The 24,691-nt window shown below is 35.9% G+C and overlaps 1 protein-coding gene across 5 annotated transcripts in view; it reads right to left on the bottom strand.

Annotated features, from left to right (window-relative positions):
• Positions 1-8,165: 8,165 nt before the first annotated feature.
• Positions 8,166-24,691, bottom strand: part of CUL2 (cullin 2) — a 103,918-nt gene continuing 87,392 nt past the window's right edge. For all 5 annotated transcript variants that reach the window (XM_021686028.2, XM_044914979.1, XM_021686029.2 and 2 more), the window contains 5 exons: positions 20,178-20,244; positions 13,474-13,676; positions 11,060-11,161; positions 9,782-9,898; positions 8,166-8,756 (listed from right to left, as the gene is read on the bottom strand). In XM_021686028.2, coding sequence (XP_021541703.1) covers positions 8,625-8,756; positions 9,782-9,898; positions 11,060-11,161; positions 13,474-13,676; positions 20,178-20,244 — 621 coding nt within the window. In that variant the 3' untranslated portion in view covers positions 8,166-8,624. The remainder of the gene's footprint in view (positions 8,757-9,781; positions 9,899-11,059; positions 11,162-13,473; positions 13,677-20,177; positions 20,245-24,691) is intronic.

The raw sequence follows: 24,691 nt of genomic DNA, 5'->3' as shown, positions 1-24,691 counted from the left end.
AACTGGAGGTGTCTCCTTGGGTATTTCTGCTGCACATGAAAGACAAAGCTATTTCATTTAAGCCAAAAACATATGGAAGGGGCTTTTTCAGTATGAGGTTTAACTATTTGACTGTTAAGCTCCAATCTAACGCTGTGCATTAATCCTACTGGGGCCCATAAGACACAAGCCTGGGAACTACCATCTCTAGGTCCTCAGTACATACACTCAACTGTCTGTCCTTCTTGTTTGGAATCAGAGTGTATCAGAAACAAATTTCCTTGGTAATCTTGTTAGAATGTGTTAGGCCAGCTTTACTATCACCCCAGTATCTCACAGTCTCTCCAAACTGGGGCCTCTTGACCTTCTTTGCAGGTGTAGCCCCATTCCAGCCTCCAGACTAAATCCCTGCAGTAGAAGAGATATATAGTCCAGGACTGCTAGTTCAGGCTTGTCTGGTGTCCATTTCTGATGAGTGAATTTCTTCCTATTTCCGAGACCTTTAGGCTGGCTCCACTTGGGTTAACTGAGGTTTTGTATTGTTTCTTGTACACCATCTCTGTTATGAAAAATGCTGGGTCTTGGCTTGCACATTCCAGACTCCATAGCTGGGCCCTGATATCTGTGGACTCCTTTGCTGGTGCAGGTTCTGCTTGTCCATACTGCTGAGTGTCCCTTGCCTCCAGTCATGCTGATATGCTTATCTGCAGCCTACTCCTTGATACATAGATCTGCTGCTCTGCTGGAATACTGTCATTGTCTCTGGTGCAACCCATCCGCCATTTTCTGAATATGCTCTGAATGCAGAGTCAGTAAGTGGGATATGAGAGATAGAGTAAAGGAAACTCTAAGGTTTGGCCTGAGAAACTAGAAGGAAGGAGTTGCCATCAATGGAGATGGGAAAGGCTATAAATAGAACACGTATGGGGTTGCAGGAGAAGACCAGAAGTTTAGTTTTGGGTATGCTAACATAGATACGTTCATTAGCCATCCAACTATGGAGATTGAGTTGGTCATTGGACATATACTTCTGAAGAATGTGGGAGAGAGGCCTGGACTGGAGGTTATTTTGGATGTCACTAGTATGTAGAGAGCATTTAAGCAATTGCACTGGGGGAGATCACCAAAAAAGGTTGATGTAGGTAGAAAAAGTCCAAGGACTGAACCAAGAGACACTCCTACATTAGAGAACATGACCATAGATGCATGCTAGGATCTAACCAGAGTTTTTCCTGTTTCTTCACAGTATATGCCACACTTCACACACAAATAGGATGCTACATACCATTGTCTGAGGCCTTTTTTGTATAGTTCTTACCATGGACTTGGGTTTGCTCCAAGTCTTCCTCATTTTCTCCTGGTACGTGTGGGATCAGTAATATGATTTCCATGAAGATGCAGCAGAAGTGATGACTCTGTCCAGAGAGCAGTGCAGTTTATAGGCTCACATCAGATTGAATACAAGGTTTAACTACCCAAATATGCTAACCAATGATACCTGCAGGTGAGCATTTGGCTTTTTGTGTATATATTCATCATCTGGTAAATGGTGATTCTTTGGGAACTATTTTCTCTATGTCTTTTTAAGGAAAAACTGGAAAATTTTGTGTTTCGTTGGCTTTTATATGAAAGTGTAATCTCCTAGCTAAAATATAAACTATTTAAAATATTAAAAGCCCAGAAAAAATTTTAAACAAACCCATTGAAAAAAATGTATAAAGGGAACTGTATTAGTTTTCTAGGGCTGCCATAGGAAAGCACCATAAACTTGGTGGCTTAAAACAACAAAATTTATTCACTCACAATTCTAGAGTCTAGAAGTCCAAAACCAAGGTGTTGGTGCTCTCTTCCTTGTCTCTTCGTTTCTGGTGGTTCCCAGCAATTCCTGGTGTTCTTGGCTTGTTGCTTCACATTCCAATCTCTGCCTCTGTCTTCACATGGTCTTCTTTCCTGTGTGTCTGTGTCCAAATTTCCATTTACTTAGAAGGACACCAGTCAATATATTAGGGCCCACACTAACCCAGCATGGCCTCACTTTAACTTGATTACAAATGCAAAGACCCTATTGACAAACACGGTCACATTCACAGATTCTGGGGGGATATGAATTTGGGGGGTGGGGGGGCACTATCCAACCCAGTAGAGTAAGAGTAAACTTAATATGTAGCTAAATACAAGATATTATATCATTCTCATAAAAATGAACATACATGCCCACAGCAAATAGTTAACAAAGTAAACACTTAACAGAAGAGGACTTACCCTCCCAGTTCATATCACACTTCGTTTTATTTCTCTAGTGTATTTTCAGAAACCATAGCACTCTGCTACTGTGCTCCACTGTGTTCCATGAGATTCCTTAGTTGGCCACTTGCTTGCCCTTTATGAGTCATCCCTGATGGGTTTGATAATCTACTAGGGACAAAAATGAATCAGATAGCTCTTTGGTTCTTCCTTTATCTCTGCTTTATAGAGAATCCCATATTAGTTGCCTCAAGCTCTTCCCCTAGGTCTCCAAACTTTTGGATCTAATCAGATTGGATTTATTTTTATTTTTTTATTTTTTTATTTTTTTTTTAAAGATTTTTTTTTTTATTTATTTATTTGAGAGAGAGAGAATGAGAGACAGAGAGCACGAGAGGGAAGAGGGCAGAGGGAGAAGCAGACCCCCCGCCGAGCAGGGAGCCCGACGCGGGACTCGATCCCAGGACTCCAGGATCATGACCTGAGCCGAAGGCAGTCGCTTAACCAACTGAGCCACCCAGGCGCCCTATTTTTTTATTTTTAAAGATTTTATTTATTTAGACGAGAGAGACACAGCAAGAGAGGGAACACAAGCAGGAGGAGTGGGAGAGGGAGAAGCAGGCTTCCCGCGGAGCAGGGAGCCCGATGTGGGGCTCGATCCCAGGACTCTGGGATCACGACCTGAGCCGAAGGCAGACGCTTAATGACTGAGCCACCCAGGCGCCCCTCAGATTGGATTTAAATTACTGGGCCAGCAATGAGCCTTACTTCTTCAGAGCTAGTGTTGGCCTCCTAAAGGGACAATCTCCTATGGAATGCATACTGACTCCCTCCATTCAGACATGGGTCAATGCAAGTGAAAGCACGAAAAAGTTGGGGTGTTAGGCCATGGACACCTGTTCCTTACTCTGAGTGCCACTCTTCCCTGCTTTGTGGAGCAGTGGACAAGGTGGCCCCAAACAGGGTCAAGCACATAGTTTACAAGTGGGGAGAGCATGCACCTGATTTCTTCTTATACCATATATTTCCAATTTACCAAGTGGCTGGAGATCTTCATCTTGGCTGTCAACATGTAGAGATGGTTATTTTAAAATATACAATCTAAACAAGGAATCTCAGATATTTACTTCATAGCACAGATTTAAATTTTGTCACTTCAGCACTATATAAACTAAAACACTAAAACAGCTTTTTTTCTATTTAGCATTCAACTTTTCCTTTAATGTCAGAATATTTCTGCTGTATCAGTGGCCTCCTTGGGCCAAATATTAGGTACAATTTATGCTCAGCCAGTTTACTACTACTTAAAGAAGATCTTTGCTCAATGAATCATGGAACACGACATCAAAAACTAATGATGTAATGTATGGTGATTAACATAATAATAAAAAATTAAAAAAAAAATCTTTGCTTATCATGTCTGTCCTTTCTTCCCTAAGAGGCAAACTAATAGGTAAAACCCAACCACTTTAAGAAGTTGAGGCTCTCAGCAGATGACTGAGTGCAGTGTTAGGGGTAGTCTCATGAGCTAGTTGATAAAACCAGAAATTTTTCATCTTTTCCCTACAACACCAAAGTTCTTCCAAGGAAAATATCAATTTGGCTAACCCACTAACTTTACCTGCTCTCAGGACTGCTTACTTCAACACAAGCTGTAATTCTTCAACTACCGTAAGTATAAATAGTAAGCTACTAACAATGGAGAAAAATAATAAAAATGGAAAAACCCTTCCTTTCATGCTCAAGTTCTTTCCCACAAGTTGGTTCCCAAAGGTTCCTTCTTTTTGCTGAAAAATGGTATCGTTAAGCTTGTCAGGAGAATGCAAAACACTGATATATTTCTCCCTCAAAGGCGGTGTGTAACCAGTAGCTGACAAAGATTTGTGAATGTAAGAAATAATCATATGGCAGATTAACTTTTGGCTCAATTACCCCACTACCATAAATGTGTCCTTGCCTCAAAGTGGGATAACAAAGACCACTCACCAAAGTACAGAAAGACAAATCCTAGAACGGGTACAAACTTCTAAATATTCTCATCCCTTTGCATTCTTGTTTTTATGATTCAAAATGTATGTAATACATTTTTTTGGCAATAAATATTTATTTATTTAATCTAACCACATTTAACCTGGACATTGTTAAATTCATGGCAAAAGAGTCAAGGAAATGAGAATGGATCAAAAAGCCTCTAGGGAATGGTTTCTAAGATTCAGGGCAGGAACCTCTACAAAGCGGTTTGAGGCTGTAGAACCAACTGCCTATTCCATTCGGTTACCTCAAAAGCACATCAGATGCAAGGTGTTATACCCAAGCTCATTATGTTCCTCCCCCATCCTCGTCCTGTTCCAGGCTTCCTCTAACTCACTAAATTGCATTAGTTGTGAAAGCCAAAAATCTACAAGCCATCTTTGACTCATCCCTTTCCTCATTCACCCTAGCCCAACCCATTATGAAGACATGTCAGCTTCATCTACTTTATCACCCTGGAGATGGCTGCTGCCACCACCACCATAACTGCTCACCTCACCATGGTCTCGTAAGTATCCACACTATCCATCATCAGCCCTCTAGACTCTGTTCTTCACATTAATGCAGGTTATCCATTCTCCACCGAAATGTGCAAACAGTACTTTGAAATAGTTCACAAACAGTAAAGAAAAAATATAAATAAGTACACTATAAAGCATAATAAAATGAATATTCATGCACCTACCACCCAACTTTTTTTTTTTTTTGGCAAATATAATTCCCCTGCATAAAAGCCACGTATTTTAGCCACACAGGTATTTTGGTTCTTAGGTTACGGCTGCCGCTTCTTACCTCAGGATCTTTGCTGTTACTATTTAGAATATGCTCTCCCGCTTTTTCTGCCCTTCTAACTTCTCTTATGCAACTCTCCTTAAGGTGCCCAAGATTTTCCTTCACAAGCACTTACATTAGAAATGGCATATTTATGACTGATCATTACAAGTCTAAAAGCTCCATGTTGGCACAGACCATATTTTTTTGCTTGTCATTGCAACGGTTGTATCCACGTAATACCCTGGCACCAGTAAATATTTGTTAGATGATGAAAGGTGAATTGGCTGAACTATGGATGGAGAGCAGGGGAAGGAAAGATCCTTAGAATTTCCTGTATTGTACAGTCACTATATATGAAAGGGACTTTTCTCCCCATCAGTGAATCCTACCTTTAGTGAATTCTAGCCCATGGGGTAGTATATCTCACATAAGAATTGCCTAATTTAATTGCTTCAGCTTTAAATATGCTTCATGAACTTCAACCAGTGGGCCTCTCCATATTATTTCTACTCATTTAGTTACAGTCTATGTACTGCCCTTAGGACTAGTACTTTAAAAGTTCACATTTTTACTTTGACCTTGCTCAACCAATAATGTGTACTAGGAACCAAAATTAAGAGCTTAATAAATTATCTATTGCTACTACATAGTTGGAGAAATTTTAACTGAACACACGTTTGCATTAAGTATATATACTTGAAATAAATGTTCTATAGCTGTACATGTGAATGTAAAATATTAAATTTACAAGTACCCTTTGCCACAAATCAGCTATAAGCCAAGTTGTTTAACAATGTATATATACTTCTTAAATAAGTATCTTAAGAAACTAAAATATGAAGTGTTGATTCTCACAAATCACCTAGAAACAAATTTTTATTCTTTAAAGTTAGGAAAAACTATTCTTTATGTAAAAACTGAAGTTATTTCTATCTTATAGACTATTTTATATATAGAGAGAGAGAGAGAGAGAAAGAAGGAAAGAGAGAGAGACTGTATTTATTAGGTCCACAATTTTGACTGGGATTTAAATTCAGGTTCTGCAGTTTCTGGCAATGACTCCTGGAAAACCCGATTTAGTTTCCTCATCTAGGAGAGAGGAGCACTGCCTGGTTAACAGGATTATCTGAAGTTCAAACAAAATAACATATGAGGAAGCACCAGTCACAGTCTGTACTCAGTAAAGGTTAAAAAAATTAACAGAAACTTTATAGCATTATAGCATATACAGGTTATAAAATCCTATAAAGGTAGTAAGTTATAAATAAAGCAAAACACAAACCCCAGAAGTATCTCTTCTCTTGTTTATAGTAAAGCAAACTGTCATAAAATCTTGGACTAAACCCCTAGAATAAACCTACAGCAGCAATTAAAATAATCCGGTTTCAAAGAGGATAGAGTGTGAACAAAAGTTGCATGCTGTCTGGCTGAAAAAGGTTATCACTGACTCACTGTGTTAACTATCTCAGTATTAGTAATAATTTTTTAAAAGCTTCTGAAAGTTCTGCTCACATTATTTTTGTTCCAAGATCAAGCACAGAGAAGCCTTTCCTCTCCTTCCTCTTCTTTCCCTTTTGTAGCTCTGACCCCCTCTGCCCACAGGGCCTGCCAGGTTAGTGCTCTGGGCCGTGTGCCAGGGTCTTCTGCAGTAATGACTTCAAATGCTTGACCTAACTTGACCAGACTGCAACCTTCCCTTCATTCTCCTCAGCAGAAGGTGTGTGCTAGAATTCATTTGAAACACTGCTCCCTTTCGGATGGAGACTTGGTCAAATGTGTCTGGCCTCTTCTTCCTCACACACAAGCATATCTTTAATATTTCCTTTCAGGTAAAATGAAAAAAAGATGTGAAGAAAACTCTTCCCAGTCATTTCTGTAGACCTCAGCACAAGTATTTTGTCCATTTTTCAATATATTTTCTTGACAATTTAAATATCAAGATAAGACTTAATTTAACATTTATAAATACTTAAAAAAAAGGAATCAATTTGGAAACTTTATCAACAAGTTATCAAAACAAAGGTTTGTTTTTTGACAGTGAATGTACAATATTAATATGGTTTGCCATTACTTCCTCTCTAGGAAGAAAGGTAAAATGAGAAATACAGTATATAAGTAAGTCATTGGAAGCTCAGTAGATTTTTTTCAACTCTTAAAGAGACACGAGTCAGAAAAAGTGCAATCAAACAAACCAACTGTAGAAGCCATTTTGCAACGAATTTGAGTATGGACCACATATTAGATGATACTAAGTAATTATTGTTTGTTAGGTGTAATAATGCCATTATAGTTGTGTTTTTGTTGTTTTTAAAAAAGATCTTATCGGTCAGAGACACAAACTGAAGTATTGTAAATAAAATGATTCATGTGGGATATGCATTAAAATATTCCAGCTTAAAAAAATTACATTATGTGTATCGTAGTGGTGGTGGAGTAGACAGATAATACAATAGACCAGAGTATTCTAATACTGCTGTTAATATATATAGAATAAACAAAATAGTGGAATTTCATGTCCATATGTAAGTGGCACCTGGGCAAAATGCACCATAAAGAAAAAAAAAAAAAAAAAAAAGGTATTTAGGTTATGCACTGCTAAGCACACCTATGACTTGTGAGAGTGAATCTAGTGTCAAAATGTTAGGGTGTGTAAGGGTAATATATAGGTAGGAGAATGGAAAGAATACACTGGTATCACAGGATCTCCTATAACTCAGAGAAAGGTAGAAGGGGAGGTAAGAGAGTTGGGGGTATTTGTCTTTATTAGAATTAATGTATTATGAAAATAGAAGACAACTTTTGAATGAGAAACTCTTTCTATGCCAGACTTGAGGCCACCACATATTCTCCTCGTTCTTTATTTCTGTGGTGTAAGTATATCACCAGAAACTCCTGATAGAATTAAATCCTCAACATTCAAAACGCTCATAATCCAACACAGTTCCAATCCATAAAAATAAAACATTCTTTATGTTGAATGTATTATTAAGCATTCAAGTAGACATTTTTCATGTAGGACTTAAGTAGGAGTAAAAGGGAATTAAACCATTTGGATAAAAATGCAACTAAAGCTGCATTAGCTGCTTTGATGACTCATGAACATTTATATATATATACTATTATGTGTGATCATCCACATAAAAAAAGGCATTCTATTTCTTTATTTTTTTTATTTGACAAGCAGCATTATCATGTTTGTCATTTTAATGTAGATACAATTATTAGGTTATCTGTCATATTACAATATTTAAGTTTTTTATTTTTTGTCCTTTAAGATACATTAAAAAAAAAAACACATCAACTGCAAACGTGAAGGGAGAAAAAGCATGGTACCCAACCAAATTTCCACATTTCAGCAATACTTCACTCATTCTTTTAATAAAGTTTTAAGAAATGTCATAATGACATGAGCTTGAAATATCTCTAGGCATTTTCTCTGACGCTCATGACGTGGCACTGGTGATGTTGTAAACAGCAGAAAAACAGGGGCTGCCAAATGACCAAATTATGGAGGCACAGGCCTGCTTTTTCCCACAGGAACACACCAAATGGTGATGGCAATGATCTTCTCACACCCACACTAGAGGAGAGCGACATCACGCTACGTAACTGTATTCATCTGCTGACGCTTGGCTGCGTTCGATGTACTGTTTGTCTATCAGAACTTCAATACACTTCTTAATCATGCTGATACTAGGATTAAACCTAGCTCTTGACTGGCTAATCACCTGTGTGAGAGAGACATGGATGTCAAACTACTGCTAATTAGTCAGCTATAAATAATTACTTTTAACCAATCAGCTGTGAAGCGCCTCAAATGTACTGAGGTTCCATCAAACAGACCTAATCCATATGGGAAAAGTATACTTAAAGTAGTTATGAAATCATATTAATTAAAATGAATAAAATCATTCTAAATGGATGGATGCGATACATCAAGCAAGTGAATGCCATGAACATTATTAAATTTTTTAAGCTCAGACGGCAGTGCACAAGGAGAGAGGAAACAATTAGATCAATGGTGATGAAAAAAAATTTAATGCAAAATAAGGAAAAAGCCTAATGTTTCTGTTGTGAAGGAATTACAAAGCAGAACACAGATATAGCAAAATCCAATAATATACATAACTAAACTATAAATTAATTCATCTATCTAAATACGCATCCACACTCCCCAGCTTCTATTTAAACTCCACTCACCTTCCAAGTCCTAGCTGAACTAACACTTTCTCAAGAAAGCTTTCCCCAACATCCCCTAAGTTAGTACTTTTGTGTACATTCTCATACTACTGTAGCTCTTTTCCCAGTGCATATTAATGTAATTTTATATTTTGCTTGCATACTATTTCAATAATGTATTTCTTCCCCACTAGAAGGTGAACTCCGAAAGGGCAGGAACCACATCTTGGGTTGCTCTGCATCACATCCCTAATGACTAGCACAACACTCTATCACATGTAGACACTCATATATTTATGGAATGGATATTTGAAATCATCAATTTCCTTCAATAACTGGACAGAAGTCTCAAAATATTGGTGAACTTTAGACCTCTAAATCTAAGCCAAAGCAAACCTGAATTTAATACTGATATTATAAGTGAGTAACTGTTTTCATTAAGTAATGAGGCATTTCTATACGCTATTTGGGAATCCTATTATTTATATATCATTTTGACAAAGAAACATTCCTAATCCATTCATTGATAATACCCGTTACCCCAAAAAGCCTTGAGGGCTTCTCCTCCTTTTACCTCTTGAATAAGGGCATTATGACGAAGTACTTTTCGTGCTTTCATGATACGAACTATAGCAGCCTGGAGATACATTTTCCGGTCCTCATCTACAGCACTTCTAGTCTGCTCCATTTCCTGTTTCACAGGGGGAAAAAAAATTAAATGAGACATTAAGTCACTGAACCTTTCATAATTCATTTTATCAGTGAGTTTACATAAATTTCCAATCAATACCGAGCATCAAATTATACAGTTATCATGTGCCCATTATCACATAACCATTACCAAACGAATACCTACAGTCAATTATTTATAATTTCTTGGGTTGAGGTTGGAAGGTTATTAAAAATATTAACACTATTGTAAAATGTATTTAATGTAAACAGGCAATAAAGTAGAACTTAAATGACATAGAGCAGTAATTTTCAAGACTTCTGCTTGAGATTCTCTCTCATTCTCCCTCTGCCCCTCTCCCCTCAAATAAATATCTTTTAAAAAATAAATAAAAGATAAAATATAATCCAAATATTACAAATTATTATTCATTACTCCAGAGAAAAATGGGATCGCAAACATTTTAGGGTTCAAATTTAATTAGCAATTAACTAACATCGGTCTCCCCATGGGGGAGTAATTCCTGGAGAGGGCCTAACATCTTATATAACTTTACATCCTGCCCCATGCCCAAGGATAGGGTGGCACATAGAAGGTAATCAAGAAACTTAAGAGACATTACCAGGCTATCCCATAAGAAAGCAATAATCATTAGTGATCTAAAAGAATCAACAGCAGATGTTCACCTTGCAAACCAGCTCATCTGGTAGTTTGAACCGCACTCCAGACCTATTAGAGCACACTTTGAGTATCAACAAGATCCCAAGTAGTTCATTTGCACATGAAATTTTGAGAAATATTTCTAACAACTTTTCTTTGAATGAAATGTTATAAAGCTTTTCCTTATTTTACAAATGAAAAATGTGAGAGATTATATTACTATTCAAGGTAGGAATTTTTGTGAAGAATGCAAGCAACGCTCTGCATTTTAATATAGTCTAAAAGCAAATATGACTATATTGCAACACCATTTTCCTTAGGCACCCATTATATTATTATTTTTATAATCTAAAATACTGGCAGCGGTTTTGTTTGCAAGATTCATAAATTCAGAGAATAAACCAGAAAAAAATGTATCACATTATTAATTTTGATGTGCAAAGTTTTGCATTATCTCAGTTACCATTTGTCAAGTTCAATGCTTAAATATTTCCGAAAGAAATGACATTAAAAATCACTCACCTGTGGTGTGTCTTTCTGCATTGATGTAGTAATTTTAAATTTTGTTCTTTTACTGCTAAAGTTCATATTTAATGAAAATGAAGATTCTGCATCAATGTCTTCCTACAATTAAAAATAATTCATTTATATTTATAAAAAGTAAAATCATTAAATAAGAGTTGTGCAAATAATATGCCATAAAATTAAATGACCAAAGAAGACTTAAACTCTCATCATTTTACATTATAAAGATTATTTAAAAGTACCTGTCTTCTGTCAAAGAAAGAAAGAAGCAAAAAACAATTCTTTTCTAATTTTACACTTGAATTTTAATCTGGTTAGATTTAGAAATAAGCTATTTCCTGGCCCAACTATAACTACTCTTCTCAGAGTTCTTCTATCACCCCATTTTGAAAAAGTGAGCAACCAAATGTCTTTTAAAGTGTTACAATAACATGGGACACCTGGGTGGCTCAGTCGGTTAAGCATTTGCCTTTGGCTCAGGTCATGATCCCAGTGTCCTGGGATCGAGCCCCGCATCGGGCTCCATGCTCAGTGGGAAGCCTGCTTCTGCCTCTCCCACTCCCCCTACTTGTGTTCTCTCTCTCGCTGTCTCTATGTCAAACAAATAAATAAAATCTTAAAAAAAATTGTTTAAAAAACAGTGTTGCAATAACAAAATACAGATTATAAATAACCAGACGACAGAAGCAAGTAGTTTCCAGTGGCACACATGACCCCAGTGTGGTTCTGATGAAGTCTACCCTTGAACTCATGTTTTATTCAGTCTACCTAAAGCAAGTGGCCTTTTCTCAAGTGAAAGTTAAGCCAATTTTTATATTCATAACTTCTCTATCAGGCTTAAAAAAGCCATTCTGATCATACAGTGAGTTTTCTCATCAGCAGGATCAAAAAGCACTTGGCAAATGAACTCATTCTCAATACTAAGCTAAGAAGTTCTGCTAAGGAACGTCAGATTCATAATTAAAATTTAATGTGCAAACAAGCAAACTATATTTTGTACATTCCTGGGCAGCAAAAGTAATACATTTTAGAAAACTATACAACTTCTTAAGCCCTTAAAATTTAGCTTACAAATTTAAACTTAAACTTTAGGTTTTAAAAAATTCATGCTTAACTTACAATTAATTAATTGACTTAATTAAAATCTTAATATTAAGAATTTAGTATTTTGGGGGCGCCTGGGTGGCTCAGTTGGTTAAGCGACTGCCTTCGGCTCAGGTCATGATCCTGGAGTCCCTGGATCGAGTCCCGCATCGGGCTCCCTGCTCAGCAGGGAGTCTGCTTCTCCCTCTGACCCTCCCCCCTCTCATGTGCTCTCTCTCTCTCTCATTCTCTCTCTCAAATAAATAAATAAAATCTTTAAAAAAAAAAAAAGAATTTAGTATTTTGTTAGGATTCTGAAGTCAGAAAAATCAATCATTTCTCAGTATTAAGAAAAGCTTCATTTGAATTTCAGAATATATGCCATTTAAAGCTATTCAATTACAGGCTACAAAATACCATCAGTTAGGGGTGCCTGGATGGCACAATTAAGCATGTGACTCTTGGTTTCAGCTCAGGTCATGATCTCAGAGTCATGAGATCAAGCCCCACATTGGGCTTTGCACTCAGTCGGGAGTCTGCTTAGGATTCTTTTCTCCCTCTACCCCTCCCACCGCCTCTCAAATAAATAAATCTTAAAAAAATATATCATCAATTAAATGAACTGATGACAGAAATAGTAGGTTATTAACTTCACCAAAATAAAAATGATACCTCATTTACAAGAATTTTTTCTTATAGGCACAATCTGAATTAGATTTAACTCACATCTGTTGCTTTTGAACCACTTAAATATCCAAGATATACTATAACAATAACAAAAATTTGTTACTAGGAAAAAAATCTAAAAAGAAAAGAAGTATATTACTGGCTTGTTATTCTTGTGACAGATAGTACAACTATATGGTGGTTATTAGTTGAATCCTGGAATGAAGGGACAGGAGACTGAGAGCATTTAGGATGGTCACACAAGCCAAATATGCATACAAATAGTATCAATAGGTGGTCATTTCCTATTACAGAACCATGTAATTAAATAAATATCAATTAAACACATGAAAAAAAAATACGCTACAGTTTTTAACCTCAAATAACCAGAATCCACCTGATGGCAATTCTTTCACAATTTTCAGTACACTGTCACAGTATGGGACAAATGAAATCATACTATAAAGGGCACATAGGTACCAACTTCTCTGTGATTCCAGAAGCTCATACCTGTAAGGAGCCTGCAGCACTGTTAGCTGACTCAAGTGCTTTCCAAAGTACAAAGGACATTATGAATTACAACCTTACTTTAAAAAACTGCAAACATCTCATGAAAAAGATATGTTTATAATGCTTAAATTCCTTGAAATACTACCCCATACCTTTTCTGAATCATGGTTAATCATTTTCACATCAAGTAATGATTTGATTGTTTTTGTCAGTTCCTTTTCGTTCATCTGAGTGCTGTCCTGAAGCTCTTTATAGCTGACGGTTTCACTGTTGTTAAAGGCAAGAAGAACTGCCATTTGGTATGTGGTAACCATGGCTACATATGGTTTGCCCAAATAGTTCATTTTAACTTCACCTACAATTAAAACAAAATTGTTGACAATAAACTGATCATTCAGAGAAACATTTCAAAACTACTTGAGTAATAATTGTTTATTTCAGCTACTTTCTCCTGAGAGAATGAACCAAGGACTTATTAAATTGCTATGAAGCCATTCTTGCTAGCAGTGTAATCAGTTTGTTTGTTTGGGCGGTTGGAGGGAGGGCTATTAGTTTTGAGTATGCAGTATAAATCACAATTAAACAATCATACCTCTACCAGTAGGTAACAATGTCTTTAAATGTTACTAGAAGAGCGATGACTTGGGCAAGAAAAAGCAGTTAAGAGAAGGTGAGGGTAGGAGGAGAAATGGACAGATAGACAGACAAAGGGAGAGAATGACAGCTTGTGACAAATAACCGCCTCATGTGCTGTCTCTTTCTGGCAACGTTCAAGCACTCAGGGAGGTCTACAAGCATACAGGAGATGCTTCTCCAATGGCTCTAACCCACAGTTTCTGCTAAAATTTAACAATGCTATTTTGTCTCATAAACAAACATTATTCTTCCCAGTAACTTCCTAGGGGCAAACAAATGGAAGGAGAGACAAAAAGACAGATTCATTATTTTGCTGAAAGAGTTGACAGAATAAAAAAGTTATAGATTCTACACGACCCTGAAAGCTATAAATGATACAGCAGGTTTAGGCACACTAAATGGTTCTGCAACATCCCAGGGAGAGAGCACACTGAAAAGTTTGTAACAAACAGTATGACAAACATGTATGCACTACATAACATGTAAAATAAAAAGCTAATGCAAGTCAACGAACTGTTTCCTAAAGCATAAAGCTGTGGTTTAGTGACAGTATTTCTTTATCTGTGTCTCTCTCTCATACACACACACTCTGAATTATTTGATTGTTAATGGATTATAAAATAAACCACTACAAGATCTGGTTTTAGAGCTCTACATTTTAACTCAAGGAAGCTGTATTTCACATGAACTTACCCTAAGGGCTACATTCGTTCTCCCTATTAGTGGTAATTAGTAACTCTGATGAAGATTTTGTGCTTTAATTTATACATATATAATTAAAAATTTTTAAAGGATATGAAGTCAATTCTCCAACTAACTTATTATCACAGAGATACCTATTCTAACTTTCATTCTGCCTCGACCTATTTCGGAAACAACAGTTATTCAGATAATTATTTGGAAACACCTCAAGAAAAAATTCCTTGTCTCTGAATCTTCATGAAAGTAGGTTTAATATATTAATTAGAATAATCAATTCGCACAAAGAGTTTAAGTAAAAAGTTAACATCAGGAGTATCCTGCCAACAGGACAAATAATACTTTAAGGACTCTCAACATTTACATTTGGGAAATGTGGTGAAAAGCAAAATATCACATAAATTGTATCATTTGTGCAAGGATTGTTTAATCATATGTCAGGAACAAGTATGAAACAATGCATCAAGCAAGTAGATGATGAAGTATAGGACCATCAGGCCACACATCCAGTGATGTATATATCAGATCCAGTGCTATAATATACTGTCATGGGTTGGGACCCAGAATGAGCTTCTTGCCACACCAAATAGTCTTTCATCACCACCAGAACCCAAGGAGCATTAGGAGACAATGCCAGTAAAGGGTCAAAGTATTATTTAGTTATTAAGTTCATTCTGCAACACTAGGAAAACTAGTTAGTACCGTATTAAGGCCCTTCCCCCCCCCCCATTTTTTAATTGTTGGCATTAGGGGTATCTGGGCCTCTTGCCCCTCTTTCAGCACCATTCTCCTTTTAGCTCACAGTTTAACAGACTGGGATAAGGGTAGAGGGCACATGTGGGGCAGGGAAGGACATCTCTAATTTGATGATTCATTTAATTACTGCCATGTAAACAGAAAAGGAAAATGACAAAACAGGTCATTTAACCTGCAGAATAGGTTATTCTCCAAACTAGAATAAAGCATTCTGATACACACTTTAAAAAATACACCAAACATAACTGAAGAGATATTTACAACTACAGGAAGTAATGAATGGGCAGAACTCACAATAGTTTCATCCAAGTTACTCTTCTATTACCGACAGCTCCTTAGTCTCTAGGGAAAGCCTTTCTTTACAGAAGAATGTCAGTTACTAAATGCTGAATGACTGATAGAGTATCGCCAATTTGCAGCCAGTAATGGAATAACTGATTCAAGCCATGATCATCAGTGGGTGCCAAAGCCATTAGGTAAGGTTGTTCCTGAAAAAGGGTATTCATATGGGACCTCGGTATCACCCCTTGGATCACTGAAAAGGGGAAAAGAGTATCTTTACAATGAAGAGATCTGGTGGTCACCACCTTAACCAAGTGACCAACTTTAGTGTCTCTAATAGTGGGACAATCTGACATTACATGCCTTCAGATGTAATGCATTATGAAGTACACAGGACTGCCATTTAAAAAGTATTCTTGGGGCACCTGGGTGGCTCAGTCGTTAAGCGTCTGCCTTCGGCTCGGGTCATGATCCCAGGGTCCTGGGATCGAGCCCCGCATCGGGCTCCCTGCTCCACGGGAAGCCTGCTTCTCCCTCTCCCACTCCCGCTGCTTGTGTTCCCTCTCTCGCTGTCAAATAGGTAAAATCTTTAAAAAAAAGTATTCTTGCTGACAATATGTAATTTGAATAGAATCAAACTTTTGGACCTAATTTAGAAATACTAATTTAGAGAAGTACAGGCAATAGAAAACAAATAAAATACATCACAAGTAAATAATGTGACAAATCTAAACACTGTCTGGTCTTTTTAAAAAAGCATGTCAAGAGGGCTAAAGGGGGTTAGGGAAGAAGTGGTAGGGAAAAGAAGCGGGAAAACACTATAACCAAGTGCAATTAGTGACCTTTGATTACATTAAAAACAGGCAATAAAGTCTCTCTGGGGACAGTCAGGGAAATCTACATATGGACTGGACATTAGATAATGTTAAAACCCCTCACAATTTTAGCTGTTAAAGTACTTGAAATCAATAATGAAAAGAATTCAGTCAAGGATAGAATGAATCACTGCCTTTTAAGGAATGCGCAACAATATGGTGTGACTTTCATTTTGGCAAATAACACTTATAGGACACACAGTTCACTAATTGCTAGTGTGATCTAATTATATGTATTATTTATATATTATCTACATATTTATGTCTTAACCAAGGAAGTGTTATCTTCCTTGAATTCATTTCTCAACTTCTCTCTCAGCAGCTGACTTAGGATTCCTATAAAATCCTGATGTGCCATAAATAAAACTTATTTATATCCAGACAGTATAAGTTTCCGGGTTCCGTATTTGTTATTTCTTCATCCAGTTTTTCTCTCAGAATAATTCTATCCAATATCCTAGTCATAAATCCAATGGAATTTTCATCATTCTCTCATTCAGTAGCTCTGTCACATCTCCTAGCATAGTTGCTTACTTCTTAAAATTCTTACCTCTGTTGGTAATATGCTCTCAACATTCTTCTTTGCCTATCTTGGCTAAGTCCTATTCACACTTGAAAACCAAGTTTAGATGTTATTTACTCAAAAGCTTTCCTTTACCAGTGGCTGTCTGCTACCACCAATCTATGGGAAACTAATACCCTGGGCTTGCCTCTCTATTATAACAGTCAAAACATTTACCGTAATTATTTACTTGTCTGTCCTCCTATTAGATGTGAGCTTTTTGAGGGCTGAGCCTCTGTATTTTATCTGTTCTTAGCATACAGCAGTACTAGGAACAAAGAAGATGATTCTCTGAATTGATAAATGAATTTCACAAAGATAAAGATGAAGAAATAGGCTCAGAGAAGTTAAATAATTTGCTCAAGGTTACAGACTTCATAGGCTAATAACCCTACATATTCTGATTCTAACTTCCTCCAAATACCACTTGATACCCATCTCCAACCATTTGTAAAGACTCTTGGATTACAATACAAAAAACACCTGGAAATGTGGAAATGGACTAGGAAAGAGTAATTTTGATTATATGTGTAAATATGAACGATAGGGGTTCCTGAGAAACAAAACTCTTGAGTGATCAGTCCAGAATCAGAGCCAATATTTTAAAGGAGCCTTGGAGCCTTATGACAAATGTGGGGACACCAGAACAAGCATCTTAAGGGTGGATGGTGTTTGACAACTTTTTGTTAATGAGTAAATGAATAAATGAGAAACAAAACCAAAATAAAACCTTAGCAAATGGTTTCACTGATAGATCACAGGTATTTTCAGTGCTTTCAGTGATTCAAAACAAGAAATGAATTTACAAGGCTAACATCTCTCTTCCAAAGGAATAAACTCTTTGGCTTTAATTAAGACACATATACGCAACACTAAAGTAAGACCAAAAAAAAGAACAAATGAGCTCCAAAAATCTGGTTATTATGGACCAGCCTGGGAATTTAGTATAGTTCAAAAACAGGAAAAGAATGTTGATCTCTTTCCTATTTAGATGTTATTGATAACACTTTTCAGGTCAAATTCCAATGGCAAAAACTATATATTTTTTACATTTTATTTATTTATTTTTAAGATTTTATTTATTTATTTGAGAAAGAGAGAATGAGAGAGAGACAGCACATGAGAGCGGGGAGGGTCAGAGAGAGAAGCAGATTCCCTGCTGAGCAGGGAGCCCGATGCGGGACTCGATCCAGGGACTCCAGGATCATGACCTGAGCCGAAGGCAGTCGCTTAACCAACTGAGCCACCCAGGCGCCCGGCAGAAACTATATATATAGTTTTTTCTTTATTTCTATATACAATGAGTTGCTGAACACCAAAAAAGTGAGCCCCCTCATTAGAATACTTTAGGAGACAGGCTTATTATTGCTGAGGTAATTAGAAAAACAAAGAGAGTAAACTCTGAAAGACATTCAGGGGAAGTAAAACTAAATTAAACTCAAGTACATTAAGATATATTAGAAATTCTTTTAGTTATCTAAAACACTGGTTGAGTGGGGCGCTTGGGTGGTGCAGTCAGTTAAGCGTCCAACTCTTGGTTTCGGATCAGATAGTGACCTCAGGGTTGTGAGATCGAGCCCTGTGTCGGGCTCCCTGCTTGCGGGGAGTCTGCTTGAGATTTTCTCTCCCTCTGCCCCTCCCACTTGTGCACTCTCTCTCTCTCAAATAAATAAATCTTAAAAAATAAAACACTGGTTGAGCAATTTTTTTCCCTTAAAACCAATTATATTTACTAAATGAAAATAGAAAAAATTCATAACAGATGTAAAATTACAGGTCAAGTACAAACTAACCACTTACTAAGAATATCATATCTCTTTATTTCACAAACTGCTGAAAAAAAATGTAAATGCCCAATTTGTTTAATAAAAATAAACTTGTATAAGTATATATTACATGTACCAATTATGTACTAATATGTACTACTAACATAATGAGACATTATATTACAAATATAAAGTGGTCAAATAAATGGCACTTAAAAGAAATTACTTAGATGAAGTTCCTCTTAATGAAATTTCTCTTACGTGAGTGAAAGAATTTCCTAATAAAGGTTATGGCTCCTGATTGATCAAATATTCTCATGCCATTCCTAAGAGATATACACCTTTTCCTTATACAGAAGGAAAGTTGATTCAACGCACTTTCAAAGCATAGCTTTAACGAAAGTAGAGAGAATTTGAGTGTTTGCTTTGGCTAACATCTTCAGGCAACTCAGAGCAACTGCACACAGTCTACAATCATTCAGGTATTAATCCTACTTTCAAATAAGTGGACCCCACTGTTCCAAAAAGAAGCAAAGGACTGGATTCTGACTAAACTTTTCTAAAATTGAAACTACTGGAAATTAATTGCGACATTCTGGAAAAACCATTTACTACTGCAGTTCACTACAGCACCACAAATAAAAATCAAATGGTTAGATCTCCTTATGATGCTATAATGGTTAAAGAAATTTCTGAGGATTTCTGACATATTTAGAGAAAACAGTTTTTTAGGAGTATCTGACTTATCAAGTCTTGGTTTCTAGATAAAATTTCTAATGTCTAGATAAACTGGTGTGTTACAGAAATGTAATAAACTATTATAAAATTTAGAAACTTTCTTAATAAGCAGTAATAATATAAGCAGCATAAATTAATAAAGCACTATTAAAAAGTGCTGCACTTGGGGTGCCTGGGTGGCTCAGTGGGTTAAGCATTTGCCTTCAGCTTGGGTCATGATCCCAGGGTCCTGGGATTGAGCCCTGTGTCAGGCTCCCTGCTCTATGGGGAGTGTGCTTCTCCCTCTCCCTTTGCCCCTCCCCCTGCTTGTGCTCTCTCTCAAATAAATAAATAAAAATCTTAAAAAAAAAAAAAAGTGCTGCACTTAAACTTCATTAATACCTGGTTTAATGATAACCAGCAGGGTAGACAGAGGAAAAGAGGTTAAAAGCCATCATTAGGGAAAAAACTATCATTAGGCTATAAGAAATCTTTTCCTAAATTATTAAGATACTTGTATCAGGTAAATTTCACTACACTAGATATAATTAAATGCATTTTACCTGTACAGAGATAATGTAACCATGTCAGTTTCCTTCCACTGAAATGCTGGCTGTAAAATAATTCAAACTGTAAAAAAGAAAAAAAAATTATTTTCAGCTACTATAACTTACTTAGCTATTACCACACAAAAAAAGTTGATGTTAGAGAAGACATTATAACCCATCCGGTATACTTACTCACTTTATAGATGAGAAAACATATCCATGCAAGTCCCTGACCAAGATCATACAAATATCAGTGCAGCTCTTTTCACTTAAAACTTTGTCCAGGGTTCTCTCCACTAAACCACAGCCCTCCACATTTGACTTTTTGTATAAATTCAGAAATGAGATAGTCAATGATTATCAGTTTTGAATGATAGCAATTTGGACTTTATAAATACTAATTACTGACCAAAAACACCATCATATAAATTTCAATATGAAAATGCAAATCATACTTTCATTTCTATTTTCCTATTTGCCAACATATGCCCTTGCTGAAGTGACAGGTTAATATTTCTGTGATTACCTATAAGGTGGTATCTACAATTTAACTTCCACATCTAGCCAAACACTAATATAAACAAAGCTTCAAAGTACTCATCTTTTATCTTTTGTTGATATTATTGTAAAAAATTTAACATTCTATTAATGTTGCTTTGAAATTTAAAAAACTCCTTCCTTGAATTGAATGTGTAACTGTAGGACATCAATCCAAAAAATATCTTTTAAAAGAGTCAGTACATAAATATATAGTGAGAAAATGATACTGAAATGTAAAAAAAAAAAAAAAAAACCCCAACAAACAAAACCGGAAACACTCAATTTCATTATAAAACTGAAAAATAAGCAAACACATCATATCACAATTCAGAATTGTGGACATACTTTCAGCATAATGTGCCACATGTAATATTTACACCTAAAGCTTTTAATTTTATCAAACTTAACCTTCTGTACTCCCAAAGTTTCAATAAAGCAATCAGCAATGTTTGACCTGCCAACCAAGAGAATTAGTGAATTCTTTCAGCAGTCCATTCCAAGTTTGCTTAGTCCTGGTAAGCTAACTTGTTGAGCATGCTTTCCCTCCAATGGTACAAATCCACCAAGCCCCTGGCATGATAAATAGGAAATGACTAACACTTGAAATACTTAGGATTTTCTGCCTAGTTCTAATCTAGACAAATGAAAGTCAAAATAATGTCATAAAAGGATCCCAGAAGTAGGCTTTGACTAATTAATAACCTCCAAAGGCGTCAATAAAATTCATTACTACTATATAACTCCTAATTTAATTATGAAACATTTATAATGACTTTGTGGACAAAAGCAAAATAAAACATTCTGAAATTGAGAAAACCAAACTTTAAAATGTTCTTTCTAAATTATTTAAGTGCAAGGATGTATATTTCAGGGATCGAGCCCTGCATTGGGATTTATATTCCAAGCTCTGAAGGCAATGTTTTGCTTCTTTCCACTAACAACTAGTACTATCAATAAAGTTTTATTGATAATGATATAGATATGTAGGCAGAAAACATTCCTTTACCCTTAAATTTAAAATCTGATTAAAGATTTTCATAAATAACTAGTCAAGAACAAATAGATTGAGTACCAAATGGAAACATTATAAATTCATCTGGTATTCAAAGACAAAAGCTATAAAACCTTGCTTCATTGTATCATTAAACAATTATGCTACCGAAGTTTATTAGTAAAAAATATACCTTGCCTAAACTTCTCATTTTAAAATAAATAATAGTCAGGCTAGGACACCATCCTCTAAATACCATTTGAGAGTATTAATTAGAACTCAAAGGGCCTTAAAAATAAACAATTCATATTTACTTCTAATAAAGAGCTGCATTAATACACACTATTTTATATTTCTTTGGTATTATTCAGATTATAGACCAGGTACAAAAGAAATACAACAATGAAGGTTATTGGTCTAATATGCAAAATAAATTACTTTTAATTAAAGCTTCATTTCCATAGTTTTAAGATTCATATGTGTAAAATGAAAGTCATTTTTGATAAACTGCTATATTTAAGATTAAGATATAAAATATATAAATGATCACTAAGGCAAGATGAATTAATTTATATGTGAAAATGTACGGTGTTAAGTACACAGATGAATTTTGAGTCCTATGTAACCGAACACTTGGATTTACTAGGAAAAAAACCGAAGGACAAACTCCCTCTACTGGTAATTAGAGAAAATCCAAATGGAGAGGACAATATTCTTGGAATCATAATTTTATAGTCAGAAAAGAACTCACTTCCTGTTTGCAAATGAAGAACCTGAAACCTGATGAAGGTTATACATTAATAAAAGTTGAAGGGGTTAAAAAACTGTTAATGGAAAATGATTAACTCAAGAGGAGAGAGAAGAGCAACATAAAATTAGAAGGAAACTATTTCTGGCAGCCCCTATTCTCTGCCTTAATTGCAATTCAAAAACTCAGGTTCTTTTAAGAAGTAAGTTTTAGTACTGTTAAAGATGAGTACATCAAAATGCCTTACCTGGCTACCTCATCTCCTACCCCTAGCTTGCATCTATCCTTCTTGCAAAATCCATAATAACCTGTCCACCCAAATGAATGCTTTTCTTCATACAGTTTTTAAGATGGTTGTGCTATCATGCCTTTCTAAAGAAGACGCAAGGAGTCCTTAAGTTAGACTCCTAGTCTGAAAGTCTACCTTATGCTTGGTATCTTGAAATCTACCTGGTTGTTTATACTCTGCTATTATCACTACTACTATAACTATTACTTCTTCTATATTAGCTACCATTTATTGAGTACTTACTATACATCAGGCTAAGTGCTTTACATTATTTCATTTTATCTTCATATCAACACTCTGAGTAGTCCTATCATCAGAAATATCAGAAAGTTATTTGCCCAAAGTCACAGAGCATAGTAAATGGCAGAACAGACATATGAAACCAGAAATTATGATTCCAGAGCCTACACTGTGTTATTTTCTTTATAATCCTTATTTTGAGAGAAACAAAAAACACACTTACTTTAAAAAATGACTCAAATTACCCATTGCAAACATCTGTAGGGAACAGTGTAATGAAATACCATTTTCAACCTCAAGTTACTGCCCAAATGCAATAATGAAGATTTCTCTAGAAAAAAATGCTACCCAAACTTCCATCCAGTCAAGAAATAAGAAACCTCTTTTGGTGAGTTAGGAAATCAAAAAGGGTCAGTTTTAAGAGAAATGAAAACATGTCCACTCAAAAACTTGTACATGTCATGTACAAGTTTTTGTTACCGAAAAGGTGGAAACAACCCAAATGTCCATCAACTGACGAATGGACAAAGAAAATGTGGTACATCAATACAATGGAATATTATTTGGCAATAAAAAGGAATTAACTATTGATACATGCTACAACATGGGATGAACCCTGACATGCTAAGTGAATGAAGTTAGTCACAAATGGTAAGACTCTGAGATGTCCAGAATAGGCAAATCTATAGAGAAAGAAAGTAGATTGCCTAGGGCTGGGAGGAGTGGGGAAGGGAGTTGGGGGAAAATGGGGAATAACTATTAATGGGTAGGGGGTTTTGAAGGGACAATTCTGGGGCAATAAGAATGTTCTGAAATTGTGTGGTGGTTGCACAACTGTGAATATACTAAAAATCACTGAAATTGTATACTTTAAATGAATGAATTATATAGTGCTATGGTTTGAACATTTGTGTCCCTCCCAAATTCATATACTAAATCCTAAGGCCCAGTATGATAGTATTAGGAGGTGAGGCCTTTGGGAGGTGCTCAAATCATGAGGGTGGAGCCCATCATGAATGGGATTAGTGCTTACTATAAAAGAGATCCCATAGCCCGTTCCACCATGTGAAGACACAAGAAGTCTGTGACCCTGAGAGGGCCTTCACGTGACCACGCTGGCACCCTGATCTCAGGTGTCCAGCCTCCAGAACTGTGAGCAATACACTTCTGTTGTTTATAAGCTACCCAGTCTGTGGTATTTTGTTATAGGAACCTGAACAGGCTAGGACATATGGTATATTAATTATATCCCAATAAAGCTGTAAAGATACAGTCTCTTTAAAAGCTTTTTGGTAAGCATTGTAAGGTTTATATTCAGTCACACTTTAAAACATTTTTTCCAGATTACTTCACATTCCATATACACTTACCTAAATTACAGCCCAGAAATAAAAATAACTATTATAGGGGATAAATGTGGAGGCACAAAATTGGCTCCAAATTCAAATGAAAAGTTAGAAAATGACTATTTTAAGTACTGGGTTCTAAACTTTCTTCTAATACCAAAATTTCTGTAATTTAAAACTGCTTAAGAGCAGATAACTGATTTAATAAAAATAAGAGACACACTTTGACAAAGAACTGTATGACACACCCTTAGCATTTTAGTTTTAATATTAGGAACTACAATAACTTAACATTCTTCCTACAGGCAGACAAACTATCATTTGTGCATATACTTTTATATCATATAAGGCCTTAAGACTTTGGAAAAATATTTA

The sequence above is a fragment of the Neomonachus schauinslandi genome, chromosome 5 (assembly GCF_002201575.2).
Source record: "Neomonachus schauinslandi chromosome 5, ASM220157v2, whole genome shotgun sequence".
Lineage (NCBI taxonomy): Eukaryota > Metazoa > Chordata > Mammalia > Carnivora > Phocidae > Neomonachus > Neomonachus schauinslandi.
The sequence above is the reverse complement of the archived record's forward strand: the minus strand, read 5'-3'. Positions and strand labels throughout refer to the sequence as shown.